Below are 14,664 nucleotides of genomic sequence, written 5' to 3' on the forward strand. Positions count from 1 at the left end.
CTGTGTATCATCGTGACTGTTAGCTGATTCCTATCCGCTGCCTCCGTGCACTACAGTCTTCAAGCACTTCAACTCTACTATATATCATTGTGACTGTTAGCTGATTCCTATCCGCTGCCTCCGTGCACTACAGTCTTCAATCTACCTCAACTCACCTGTATATCATTGTGACTGTTATCTGATTCCTATCCGCTGCCTCCGTGCACTACAGTCTTCAATCTACCTCAACTCACCTGTGTATCATCGTGACTGTTAGCTGATTCCTATCCGCTGCCTCCGTGCACTACAGTCTTCAACCTTCAACTCGTCTGTGTTTCATCGTGACTGTTTGGCTGATTCCTATCCGCTGCCTCCGTGCGCTTCAGTCGTCAGCTCATCTGAACTCTCCCGTGTTTCCTCAAGACTGCTACATCTGATTCCTACCCGCTACTCTCCGTGATCAACAGTTCCAGCTCAGCTCTGCTCTCCCGTGTTCCATCGTTACTGCACCTGCTGGTTGCTATTGGCTACCTCCGGGTATCTGCAGAGTCCTGCTGCTGCTACTCCTCAGCTCTACTCGTCCTTCAACAGCTGATCCACTCTCCATGCTTTCCTGTGTTCCCGCTGGTCTCTACCCGCCTGTTAGCATCGGATCTGCGCCTCACTACTTTCTTCTCATCTAGACCATCGCTACTCTTCAGGGTCCTCCAGGAGTCCAGTTCTACATACTACTGCTTCCTGAGTATTTGTTTCCCTGCTGGTCTACATACCTGTGCGCTGCACCTACTTGACTACCGCTTCACCCATCCAGGGACTTCGCCTCCTGCCGGCCTCCAGCCGTTCAGGTATCTCTGCACTCCTGTCTGACAGCCTGCTTCTGAACCACGGTATGCATACTTCTCATTGACTGTGCTGGTGTATTGCATATCTTGCTGGACTGTGTTGGTTCTCCTTTGGAGTTTGCTATCCGCTGAGTCTATTGCCATCATTGACTGTGTTATCTTGTGCCGGATTACCTCAAGTGACTTTCTATTATTGCAGTGCTGTTCAGTCATTCATATATTGTGCATATTATTGTGGATCAAGTTTAAGGTGCCCGTGTATTTCCTGTATTGCAGTCTCTCCCCGTGCTCCTCCTCACATATATGTTCAGTGGTACAACTTGCTAGAGGCAGACCACTGGTCCCTGTTTCCTGTGTCACCTGTTCCAGTATCCTCTCACATAGCAGTGGTACAACTTGCTAACGCAGACCACTGACTCCCCGGATACCTCCACTTGGATTCCATTCCATCACTCAGACAGCGGTACAATTTGCTATCCGCAGACCGCTGACTCTCATCACCCCCTCGTTTCTGTTGGACATTCCTCCTCACCATAGCAGTGGTACAACTTGCTACCGCAGACCACTGACTACCTTCACGTGTCCTTTGTCCATACAGTTCCTCGTGTATTTCTACATCCATATTACCAGTGCTGCTAGTCATAGACTTTCCTGAGCATCTCATCATCTGCTATTCCCTGTTCCGTGATCACCCTGTTACCAGAGTACCATATTACCACCTATACTGCTCTGGTAAGCCTATCACCTGGTGATCCCTGGGTAAAGACTCCTAGTGCCCGTGACATTGGTACTAGTGATCAGAAGGTCAGATGGAACAATAATACATTACATGGTCAAACAGGGTCCTTTTTATACAGTTTTTCACACATGTGTGCAGGGGTTAACCCAGCCCCTTCCTAGCTGGCACTGGTACATCTGATCAGAAGATTTAACATCAGGATATAATCTAATCTTGAGTCTAACACAATTTAACTTCCACATTAACCTGATTTCCTCAGATTTGCTGTCTACATTGTTAGGTTTACTGTCTGTCTAACAAGACATGCACACAGGCAATGACCCCCTGTAGTGCCTTCAGGCCAAAGCAGGTGTTTGTCACTTCACATGAAAAGTCTTACTTAGCATTTCCTGCTATCAGCAAAACAGACTTCCTCTAGCAAAGTTACAAAACCAAATAATGACATACTGTCTCCAAAGTTACAAATCAGTACCTCAGAAATGAATGCATTTCCTATACAGAAATACAACACAATATAATAAAATCAGTACATTTCTAATACACAGTATCAAAAATCAGTACATTTGCAGCGATATAATTTGGCACACTGTTCTTATAATTTAAATATATTATTACAATAAATTATTTATAAGTGATCCAGCCACAGCAAGTTTCTCCATTGAATAACCACTACTTGGTGCACATGGCTCCCCCTTCACGAGCATACTTTCTTACCTACCCCTGCAGCTCAATATAGTCCCCCAAAATCAGAAAGTTAGTAGACTGTACTGCTCTCTCCAATCTTTTGCAGTTTTGACTACCTGCTGCTGCTGTGTTATAATCTCAATTGCTGCTTGTCAAGATCCTGAAATGTTGGGGCCCTATTTGGAAATAGACTTAGGGCTAGATTTACTAAACTGCGGTTTTGGAAAAGTGGAGATGTTGCCTATAGCAACCAATCAGATTCTAGCTTTCATTTATTTATTGCATTCTACAAAATGACAGCTAGAATCTGATTGATTGCTATAGGCAACATCTCCACTTTTTCAAACCCGCAGTTTAGTAAATATACCCCTTAGGTACTTTTCACCACGTGGAAAGGAGTGCAATGAGTGACGACTCTAGGCCGCCCTCCCTCAAACCAGCCTGACATTAAATCAATTGCACCCATGTTTAATAATTAGGTCTCCTCTCTCCCCAGCCAGCCAGACATTAAATAGCAGTCATATTTAATAGTCCTATTTCCCCTGAACCAGCCCTGATCTCAAATTAATAGCATTCACTTTAGCCCACACGTACAGCTGCCTCCACATAATATCACCCCCACCAATCACGACATAATATTAACCTGCCAGTCCTCACACACACCAGTCCCCACGTAACATTACTGTGGTCGGATCACTTAGTAATATCTTGTATAAATGTATTTTTATTAGTGGCACAGTGCCATTGTAATTGTCTTGATTTCTGAGGTACTATGCAATTTTGGAGGCTACTTGTTTCAGTAACATTTTTGAAGAACGGAAATCCCTTGTTAATTAAGCATTTGGTCTGAGAGCGATCAACACAAGCTTTCAGCTTGAATGCACAGCCAGGGGTCATCATCCTTTGTATCCTGTGTGTCCTGGGTGTTAGAGAGATAAGGAGACTATCTGAATATTGAAACATCAAAGTAATTTGGGAAATCACAGATTGATGTAAATGGTGTTAAATTTAAATACCGTTAAATCCACTTTTAGAGAATGCGCTGCTAAATATTAAAGGCCTGAATCATCTCTGGACGTGCGCCCTGTAGCGTGCCGTATCTTGCGTGATATTGCTCTGCGAATGCTCAGAAACGGACTTTATGTCAGTGATCACAATTGCCTTCAATTCATGTCCAAACGCAAATAACACTTCCGACTGCGTATGACTTGTAGGGCAGAACGGGGGAAGGAAGAGGTGGATGAAAATAGGTAATGTATACTAAGGGTGTGCCAAGGTCCAGCGCACGCACATTCATCCAATTCAAGCTCCGGCCATCTCTCAGGTACATCTTTTTTAGCCATATCCAGGGCTGGATTAAGGGAGTGGAGAATACTCTGGTCTGACTCCTTTGCACATTTGCCTACTTGGACCTCTCCGCTTGGAGCTCCAGGAGGTCTGAGAGACATATGCGGGGGTGTGACAACGTGATTAAAAAAAAAAAAAAAAAATGTAAAAAAAAGTGATTGCATTGAGTTAATACTAGGTAGAACTTCCTTTGCCAGCAATTTCTCTGAGTCTATTTGCCTAAGTGTCTATTAGGTTTTCACATCTAGACACTAGTTAATTGCATTGAATTCTATTCAATTGAATTTTCTACATGCTACGTTCATCCTGAGACTAATAAGATTTGTGAAAGCAGCGTGTCACTCAGTTACGTACATGGGAACCTTCTCAATGTGATTTGGACTTTTACACTTCAAGACCGAGAGCCTGATTTATTGAGGAAAGTTAAGTAAAAAAATGAGTAAGTAGTCTCCTGGACAAAACCATGTTGCAATGCAAGGGGTGTAAATTAGTTTTCTATTTTGTACATAAGTTAAATATTGTCTGTTTTGCCTGTAGCACACAAATATCAACTTTAAATTTCAGTGTAGAAATAAGCTATCAAGTATTTGTGTTCTACATGAAAAAACAGACAGTATTTAACTTATGTGCAAAATAGAAAAACTAGTTTGCACCCCTTGCATTGCAACATGGTTTTGTCCAGGAGACTACTTACTCATTTTTTTACTTAACTTTCCTTAATGAATCAGGCTCCGAGTGATCTGCATGTGCACCTCATCATTCAAACCAAGTGTTCATCATTACGCCTCTACAGCTGAGACGGTTGAAGTTGCGGATTTGTGTACTGCAGACGGCAGATTGAGAGCGGGTGTCAGAGTGTACAGAATGACTCACACATCCACAAACATCCATTACATTTACTTACCTCTAGCGGATCTGCCGGCTACACAGATGAGCACTGTCGAGAGACTGCTTTGACCAGTGTGGCAGATTTTGCTCTTGGTCTGAAGGTACACGGCAGACCAGATGTGAAAAGCACTCTGCATACCAAATAATCTGGAGAATCATTTCCATTCATATGCTTGGGACACCTTTTCGGTAAGAAATACAACCATCCACTAATCCATGAAAAGTTCCTAATTTTAATACGTATGGGACTGAGGTTTTTTTCCAACATGATCACTCATTTGGAAACATTAATAGTGTACACCCAATTTTTTGAGATTAGAAACCATCAGTTCCATTTGATATATTATATGATTTTGGGCCCACATAAATGCAACATATCACGAATACAGGATTAAAAGACTGTTAATTAAGTATTTTTAGACAGACTGGATATTCTGCTCAAGAAAAGCTATTTCTATTGTGAATAATATTGCTGAGTATATAGCTGCTAAAAACATTTGTTTACAATACTTGTAATGATTTCGTTATGTATGTTAGCATAACAGGATAGAGTTCTTGTATTTTAACTGATTCTATGTTACAGTTTTAAATTTGATATTAAATAGTTTAATTAATTTGGTGACCAAGAGACTATAATTTATATACCTGAATACATTGATTGTGCCTCACAGACCGGAGAGTTCATTAGGGCTTTTTCTGACTTTTTAATTCCATTCAGGTTTAGACCCCTTAATGTCCCCTTCACGATCTTGTCCATTCAGAAGACAGGATCTGGCTTTAGTCCAGTGTTGGCTAACCTGTGACACTCCAGGTGTTGTGAAACTACAAGTCCCAGCATGCTTTGCCAATATATAGCAGCTTATTGCTGGAAGGGTATGCTGGGACTTGTAGTTTCACAACACCTGGAGTGTCACAGGTTAGCCAACACTGCTTTAGACTATACTAGTGTGGAGAGATCTGAAAACAGCAGTTGCACTCTCACAACTGTCCCAATCTCCACTCTGAGCCACACTCGCTCCTCTTTTCTTCAGCTGTGCCCTCTTCCACTTAGACTGTAAGCTTCATGAGCAGGGTCCTCTGTACCCTTTGTTTTCACGTCTACCTTGTATGTCCCTGATTTATGTATGTCCTCTTTTCCCTACTATAAGGCGCTGCGGGAATGCTATAATAATAATAATAAACAACAGTGAGTAGTTGTTTGCACAAGAGTACCTAACTGCCAAAACAGAGGTGAAGGAAGCTCATCCATGGCTGTAGGAAGCTGTAGATTGCAGATATTTTGACAATAGTCTGTACTGTCAAATATTAAGTCAACAATTTTGTCAATACCATTTCTTTTTATTTTCTGATTTAAAACGATATACAGTATTACATTCAGAATGAACAACAATGGTTCTATATATTAACAGAGAAAGAATTAAGACCAAATACTCATCATCAGCATCTCTTTATTTATATATCACCACTGATTCCGCAGCGCTGTACAGAGAACTCCTTCACATCAGTCCCTGCCCTATTGGAGCTTACAGTCTAAATCCCCTGACATACACACACATACACATTTTGAGAGAGACTAGGGTCAATTTTGATAGCAGTCAATTAACCTACCAGTATGTTTTTTGGAGTGTGGGGGGAAACCGGAGCACCCGGAGGAAACCCACGTCAACACAGGAAGAACATACAAACTCCACACAGATAAGGCCATGATTGGGAATTGAACTCATGACCTTAGTGCTGTGAGGCAGAAGTGCTAACCACTAGGCCATTGTGCTGCCCACTACTGTTGTTAGTTTCATCTTAGAGTAAATTGTGTGTTATTTGAAATAAGAGCAAGGGTGCCAAAATTTTTGCCCACAATATATGTCATGGCACAGAAAGCAATAGTACGACACATCCCCACACTCAATTAAAGGAGAGCTAAGTTAAAATAAAACATTTTCATAACGCAAATGTACACTACTTTAGTAGCCTTTTGGGTGGGTTCACTACCGTGGCCCCTTCCTCTGTGCTGTGGGACACATAATGAAATAATGTCTCCACAACGGAGGCTTAGTCATCTTAGGAGGCTGCAGCCTGCCCAAATCATACCCCCTGTGTTATTAGCGCCACATCCAGACATCGACACAACATGAATATCCCATCACTATTAGCAAATGTGCCTGTGTCACATGTGTTGGGCAGTTCACTTATGTAGATATTATTTCACCAGGGGGGGGGGGGCAGAAAGGAAGACTCCCCCTCCAAATGGCAACTAATGAAGGAAAAGATGATTTTATAGAAACATAAAAAAATGTGGAATTATCCTTAACAGCCAGAACCAGAACCACGGCCAGCTGTTGCCTCACTTATCATCACGCCCCAGCCAGATTAAAATGGGAAAAAAATACTCAGGGGTAAATGTATCAAGCTGAGAGTTTTCAGGCGGGTTCGAAAAACCAATCAGATTCTAGCTATCATTTATTTAGTACATTCTACAAAATGATAGCTAGAATCTGATTGGTTGCTATAGGCAACATCTCCACTTTTAAACCCGCCATAAAAACTCTCAGCTTGATACATTCACCCCTCAGTGTTGCTGATCCAGTCACACCAATGTTCGTTTGTGGGTCATTGGGTAGTCTGAGTATAGAAAGTGTTCACTAGATAGAATAGGCTAAGGGAGTTAAGAGGGTGGTTTGAGAATTTTATAAGATGCATGAAGAGTTTTCAGGGAATGCTTGAAGGTTTGTAGATGAAGGGAAAATCTTGTAGTATGAGGGAGGGAATTTCAGATTGGATGCACACTGAGAAAATTCCTGTAACAGGATTGGAAGGAGGTAATGAGTATAGATGAGGGGAGCAGAACTTGGGCAACAGGAAACCAAATGTAGGGACTGACAGTGAAGCTGTAGTAGAACGCCCGGTGAGGATAATTAATCTAATCACTTCATTAAAAATAGATTGTACTGGTGCAAATCTAGTTAGGGTAAACAAGTAAGATGGGAATTGCAATAGTCAATGCGGGAGATCATATGTGCATGAATTAAATGTCAACTCAATAAGTATCAGTTTCGAACCTGTGAATGTGGGTATGCACAGAGGACATTTGCTCACAAACCATTTTCTTGAAGGCAACATTATGACTTCTATCTTGTGTGCCTTCTTTGATGTAAGACAAGGTTTCCTTTAGTAGTAAAAGATTTCCCACATTCAGAGCAAGAATATGGTTTCTCTCCTGTATGACTTCTATGATGTACAACAAGGTCTGAGTTCTTAACAAAACATTTTCCACACTGAGGGCAAGAATATGGTTTATCTCCTGTGTGACTTCTCTGATGTATACCAAGATTTCCTTTAGTAGTAAAACATTTCCCACATTCAGAGCAAGGAAATGGTCTTTCTCCTGTGTGGACTATCTGATGTTTGGCAAGATTTTTGTTACTAACAAAGCATTTTGAACACTTGGCGCAAGAAAATGGTTTCTCTCCTGTGTGAGTTCTCTGATGTACAATAAGGTCTGAGCTACTGATAAAACATTTCCCACATTCAGAACAAGAATATGGTTTCTCTCCAGAGTGAATCCTCTGATGTACAACAAGGTGTGCCTTCGTGATACAAGATTTTCCACATTCAGTGCATACATTCATTTTCTCCCCTGTGTGAATTCTCTTATGTATAGTAAGTTCTGATTTCCTAGCAAAACATTTTACACACTCGTGGCAAGAAAAGGGTTTATCTCCTGTGTGACTTATCTGATGTATAACAAGATTTCCATTAGTCGTAAAAGATTTCCCACATCCAGAGCAAGTAAATGGTTTCTCTTCTGTGTGGCTTACATGATGTTTGGCAAGACTTGTCTTACTAACAAAACATTTTCCACACTCCGAGCAAGAAAAGGGTCTCTCTCCTGTGTGACTTTTCTGATGTACAACCAGTTCTGATTTACTGGTAAAACATCTCCTACATTCAGAGCAAGAATATGGTTTTACTCCAGAGTGACTTCTCAGATGTACAACAAGAAGTGACTTTGTTACAAAACATTTTCCATACTCAGTGCCCACATGCAATTTCTCTTCTGTATGATTTCTCTGATGTATAACAAGTTCTGAGTTACTAGCAAAATATTTCCCACACTCAAGGCAGGAATATGGTTTATGTCCTGTGTGAAATCTGTAGTGTCTATCAAGTGACTGGTTAGAGTAAAATCCCTTCCCACATACAGTGCAAGAATATGGTTTCTCACCAGTGTGAATTCTCTTATGTATAATAAGATAAGAGCTACTGGTAAATGATTTTCCACATTCAGCACAAGAATATGGTTTCTCTCCTCTATGACTTCTCTGATGGTAGATACAACCATTGTTACTGGCAAAACATTTTCCACATTGAGAGCAAGAATATGGTTTAGCTCCTAAGTTAATTCTCTGATGACAGACTAGACCTGTGTTACTGCTAAAACATTTCCCACATTCAGAGCAAGAATATGGTTTCTCACCTGTGTGACTTCTCTGATGCACTACAAATTGTGAGTTACTGAAAAAACGTATCCCACACTCAGCACATGAATAGGGTTTGTCTTTTTTGTGTCTTCTCTGATGAGTAGCAAGACCCGAGCTAAAGGTAAAATGTTTCCCACAATCTGAGCAAGAATATGGTTTCTCCCCTGTGTGGATTCTATGATGTCTAACAAGATCTGAGTAACGATTAAAATATTTACCACATACAGAGCAAAACTGTGATTTCTTCCCTGTATGAATCCTTTGCTGTGCAACCAGAACTGAGGTATCGGTAAAACATTTCTCATACTCAGAGGTAGAAGGTAGTTTTTCTGCTGCGTCTAATGTCTGATGTCTGTCTTCGCATGAGACTGCGTCCTTCTTAAAATGACTAGATGTATGCTGTATATAACCTGTGGTGTCAGTACCTGTGAAGGTTCCTCCTGCACATGAGACGGAATCCATCTTCCTATAAATAGCTGGATGTTCAGTTGCAGAATCAAGTGGAAAATCTGTTGGAAAAAAAGTATTGTGGATAGATATCTAAAATGTTATTCGATCTTCACAGATTGGCATGTATGGCAATATTAAAACCATGTCTTACCCAATGTGAGACTCTGGTGATTCTCCATCATCGCGTCCTTGTACACACCCCTGTGTCCTTCTAAATACCTCCACTCCTCCATGGAGACATAGACAGTGACATCCTCACACCTTATAGGAACCTGACACACACAATGATACAGTCATCATCCAGAAACATCACCTGGTGTTACTGTATAATGCCCCATTCCCAGCAGTCACCTCTCCAGTCAGCAGCTGAATGATCTTGTTGGTGAGTTCTAGAATCCTCAGGTCATTGTCTCTGTCATGTATCAGTGAGTGAGGTGGAGGCACCGTGATGGGGCTCTGGGTCCTGCTCAATCCTCCTGACACACGGGGACGGCTGCTGGGTGTCTCACTATCACCAGATGTCTTCTTCTCTGCTGTGTACTCCTGTGTACAGAGATAGAGACATACATATTGTGCAAAAAAACCTATAGCTCTGCTGCATTAAGTTGGTCTATGCCCTGCAACTTTTTGATCCTCTCTAGGGACCTGTAATGGACCGTTCACCTGATTCACAATTCTTGGACATATAGAGAAACTCTTCTAAGGGCCATCAATCAGAGAAAATGCCCTGTATGATACATGATTGGCATTTCGTAGTATCAAGATGGAAAACTATAGATGATTTAAAACAGGAAAGCACAGTGGATGCAAAACGTGTTCGCATCACAGTACCCTTTGTAGGATCTTTACATGATAGTTTTCCAGCAATTTCTATATGTTCTAGAATCCTATTAATAATTATTTTCTTTCCATGCGTGCCCTTTTCTATGGTTAAGGTTGCCACAATATTTTGATATGTGAGAAACAGGAGAAAATGTTGTTATGTTGTTGTATGAAGCTCTATGTGTACAGATTTGTACACAGTTTGTATCTTTCTAGCACTCATCCTGCCATACGGTCAATTTTCATTCACATGACAAATAAAAGGCGTCAGTTTATCCGATTGCTCGCTCTACGATGATTTTCTAACAACAGCGGATGCATCTGTATTTACTTCATGGTACGATAGGTCCATGAGTGTAGAGTTTGCTCCTACTGCTTCATCTTCCTCCTACTGCTTCATCTTCCTCCTATTGCTTCATCTTCCTCCTACTGCTTCATCTTCCTCCTACTGCTTCATCTTCCTCCTACTGATTCATCTTCCTCCTACTGCTTCATCTTACGAGGGACTGGCTTATCTTCATAGTCCTCCACCGTCCATAAGGACACTTTTGGTTAGTGCAATGCTTTATTTCATGTTTGACCTGGTTAGGTCCCCAAGGTCTTCAATGGTCCACGGCTTTTCATGCCGTACTCCAACACACAGCGGTGTTATTGATGCGTTGTGAATGAAAAGGACACAGGGAGGGGCGTTGACAACATCACTGCCTGTTTGAATAAGATGAGCAGCAGCAAATCAAGACGGGATTGTTAAAGGCTTCGGGGATCCCAGCACATCCAAGGGAAGGAACACTGTGTATTTTATCTCATACTTGCCAACTTTTCCTTGTTGGCTTCAGAGAGATCCCGGGGGAGGTGGGTGTGTGGGGGCGGGGCTTGACTAATTGTATCATTTTGGCCCTGCCCCTAAACGATGGTCACAATTTTGGCCAATTAGAGCGGGGTCGGGGCTAAGATGGCACGATAATTGCAGCATTAAGCCCCACCACTTATCTATTGCAAGGGCGAGAACCAGGAGGTTGCCATGCCCAGAGCCGTAACTAGGGTGGTGCGGGCGGTGCCATCGCCCCGAGCGCAAGCCCAAAGAGGGCGCAGCAGCCGCCCGCTACCTAGCTCTGTTGGCAGTGATAAAAAAAAGCCTTTGACTTCCGCAGTGGAACGCATGTGCGTTCCACAGACAGAAAGTTCGGAATTTGCGTTCCAAATACCAAACTTCCTGTCTGTGGAACGCACATGCGTTCCACTGCGGAAGTCATAGGCACATCTTGAGTGATGCACCGCTGCTTCGTGTCTGCGCTCTCCTCCAAGTCTGCTGTTTGTCCCCTCCCGTCTATGCAGGTCCTCATTTGTAGGGTAAATAATCTCATTTTCATTCTCTCTGTCTCAGGAAATGATATACAATGTGCTGAGATATGGGTGTCGCTAGAATTCAATCTTAGCACCTCGAATGCTGCTGTGTTCGTAATCTAATAGCACAGCGTGCAATGTAAAGGATGTTCTGAGTCAGATACTGCACATAGCAGCTTTGCATTGGTTCAATAAAGCTATGGAAGAGGGTATGTAAATGTTGGTCTGATCAAACAAAAGTGTCTACTCACAGAATTAAAAGTATGCTAAAATTTGGTGTTCAGAGTAAAATCGATGTAAATAAGGAACATAGTCCAAGCAGAGTGATGAGGAGTCTGGCCTGGAATATACTGAAAATGTATTCCTGGAAATATTCACTTCAAATAAATTAGCAATATAGAAGAACTGTATCACTGCGAATGGTAAATACACTCTGGAGGACATCTGAGAAACACAAAACACCCAATGACCCCTGCAGAACCAGCTTTGGTTCTATCGGGTGCCTTGATTTGCGAAAGTGCCTAAATTTGCACTGCAAATGGTGGCTTTTGCGGAGGATCAGAAAGCGACACAGGCTCAGGGGAGAAGTTGGGTGGAGTCAGGACATGCTTTGCCAAGGGTAAATCTAGTTTTGCAGAAGAAGATTTCCTTTTGTGGAGCAGAGGTTTTAGATAAACGGTTGGAGGATCTCTCTCTCTCTCTCTCTCTCTCTCTCGTTTCACATACAAGGATAAGGCATCACAATTTTTTTTCACAATATATTAAAGTCACTTAATCATTGGACGATCGCAGTGGGCGGGAGGGAGTGAGAATAGAGATAATAGAGATAAGGTTGGAGATGTAGGGAGCAGTGGAGTTGGTGAGGGCCTTGTAAGTCAGAGTGAGGAGCTTGAAAAGGATTCTGTAGGGGAAGGAGAGCCAGTGTCACTCACCGGACCGTGAGTGCCTCTTCCCGGACATTTAGGAACCGTGGCCGCCCTCCATCCTGAGGGTCTGCGCATGCGCAGCCCTTTCCTATACTTCAGTGTATGTTCCTTTAACTCAATTGGCAGATCAGGCAACACTCCCTATATTAAGCACCTGTGGTCAACACCACGTTGCCTGATCTTGGAGTCTCATTCCCTATGAGTCTCTGAAGGTGTTCCTGTATTCCTCGTGTATTCAGCGCTGCTGATTCCTGTGGTTTCCAAACCACTTCTACCTCTGTGGTTTCCAAACCACTTCTACTACTGTGGTTCCCATACCACTTCTACCATCAACTGTATCATCGTGACTGTTTGCTGATTCCTATCCGCTGCCTCCGTGCACTACAGTCTTCCAAACCACTTCAACGCTATTATATATCATTGTGACTGTTTGCTGATTCCTATCCGCTGCCTCCGTGCACTACAGTCCTCTAAACCACATCACGCTATTATATTTCATTGTGACTGTTTGCTGGTTCCTATCCGCTGCCTCCGTGCACTCCAGCCTTTACTTCACATCCACTCACCTGTTCCTCATCAAGTCTGTGAGCTGATTCCTATCCGCTGCCTCCGTGCACTACAGCCTCCAGCCTGCAACTCGCCTGTGTTCATCATCGTGACTGTTAGCTGATTCCTATCCGCTGCCTCCGTGCACTACAGCCTCCAGCTTGCAACTCGCCTGTGTTCATCATCGTGACTGTTAGCTGATTCCTATCCGCTGTCTCTGTGCACTACAGCCTCCAGCTTGCAACTCGCCGGTGTTCATCATCGTGACAAGTTAGCTGATTCCTATCCGCTGCCCCTGTGCACTGCAGTCTCTTCTCAGCTCTCCTGTGTTTCCTCGAGACTGCTGCTCTCATTGCCATCCGCTACTCTCCGTGATCAACAGCTCCTGGTCTACTCTGCTCTCCCGTGTTCCATCGCTACTGACACCTATTGGTTGCTACTGGTTACCTCCGTGTACCCGCAGAGTCCTGCTGCTGCTGACCGCGCTATCACCCATCTACTGCTGATCCGCTCTCCACGCCTTCACGTGTCCCGCTGGTCTCTACCCTCCTGTCAGCATTGGATTCGTATCTCATCAACTACTCCTCTGCTGGATCATCTCCATTCTCCTGGGTCCTCCATGAGTCCAGTTCCACGTGTTACTGATTCCTGTGGATTCGTGTCCCTATTGGTCTACTTACCTGTGCGCTGCACCTACTAGACCGCTGCCTCATTTATCCTGGGACTTCTCATCCAGCCGGCCTCCTGCCGCTCAGGTATCGCTGCACTCCTATCTGACTGCCTGCTTCTGAACCACGGTATGCATACTTCTCATTGACTGTGCTGGTGTATTGCATATCTTGCTGGACTGTGTTGGTTCTCCTCTGGAGTCTGCTATCCGCTGAGTCTATTGCCATCATTGACTGTGTTAACTTGTGCTGGACTACTTCAAGAGACTTTCTATATTTGCAGACCTAGATATGCAATACACAGCACAGTCAATGAGAAGTATGCATACCGTGGTTCAGCAGTAGCAGTCAGATGGGATTGCAGCGGTACCTGAGCGGCTGGAGACCGACTGGATAGGAAGTCCCTGGATAGGAGAAGCAGCGGTCTAGCAGGTGCAGCGCACAGGTGAGTAGACCGACAGGGACACGAATCCACAGGAGTCAGCAACACGTGGAACTGGACTCATAGGAAACCCAGGAGAATGGAGATGATCCAGCAGAGGGTAGTAGAAGAGATACAAATCCAATGCTGACAGGAGGGTAGAGGCCAGTGGAACACGTGAAGGCGTGGAGAGTGGATCAGCAGGAGATGGACGATAGCGCTGACCACAGCGGCAGGACTCAGCGGCACACGGAGGTAACCAGTAGCAACCACAGGAACCAACAGCGATGGGAAACAGGAGTGCAGCGCAGGGCCGGAGCTGTAGATCACGAAGTGTAGCAGATGGTAATGAAAAGCGGCAGTCTCGAGGAAGTCACAGCAAAGATGAGATGAGAGTGTAGTGCACGGAGGCAGCGGATAGTAATCAGCTGGCAGTCACGATGTTGAACACAGGCGAGTTGCAAGCAGGAGACTGTAGTGCACAGAGGCAGCGGATAGTAGTCAGCTGGCAGTCACGATGTTAAACACAG

The 14,664-nt window shown here is 43.5% G+C and overlaps 1 protein-coding gene across 1 annotated transcript; it reads right to left on the reverse strand.

Moving 5' to 3' along the window:
* Positions 1 to 7,604: 7,604 nt before the first annotated feature.
* LOC142160645 (uncharacterized) lies at positions 7,605 to 9,419 on the reverse strand. The gene has a single exon (XM_075215507.1). The coding sequence runs from the start codon at positions 9,417 to 9,419 to the stop codon at positions 7,605 to 7,607; it is 1,815 nt and encodes a 604-aa protein (XP_075071608.1).
* Between the last annotated feature and the right edge of the window lie 5,245 nt (positions 9,420 to 14,664).

Source organism: Mixophyes fleayi, chromosome 6, assembly GCF_038048845.1.
Source record: "Mixophyes fleayi isolate aMixFle1 chromosome 6, aMixFle1.hap1, whole genome shotgun sequence".
Classification (NCBI taxonomy): Eukaryota; Metazoa; Chordata; class Amphibia; order Anura; family Limnodynastidae; genus Mixophyes; species Mixophyes fleayi.

Coding starts and splice junctions, on each gene's coding strand:
- LOC142160645 (XM_075215507.1), bottom strand. CDS start 9,419: ATGGATTCCGTCTCATGTGCAGGAGGAACCTTCACAGGTACTGACACC.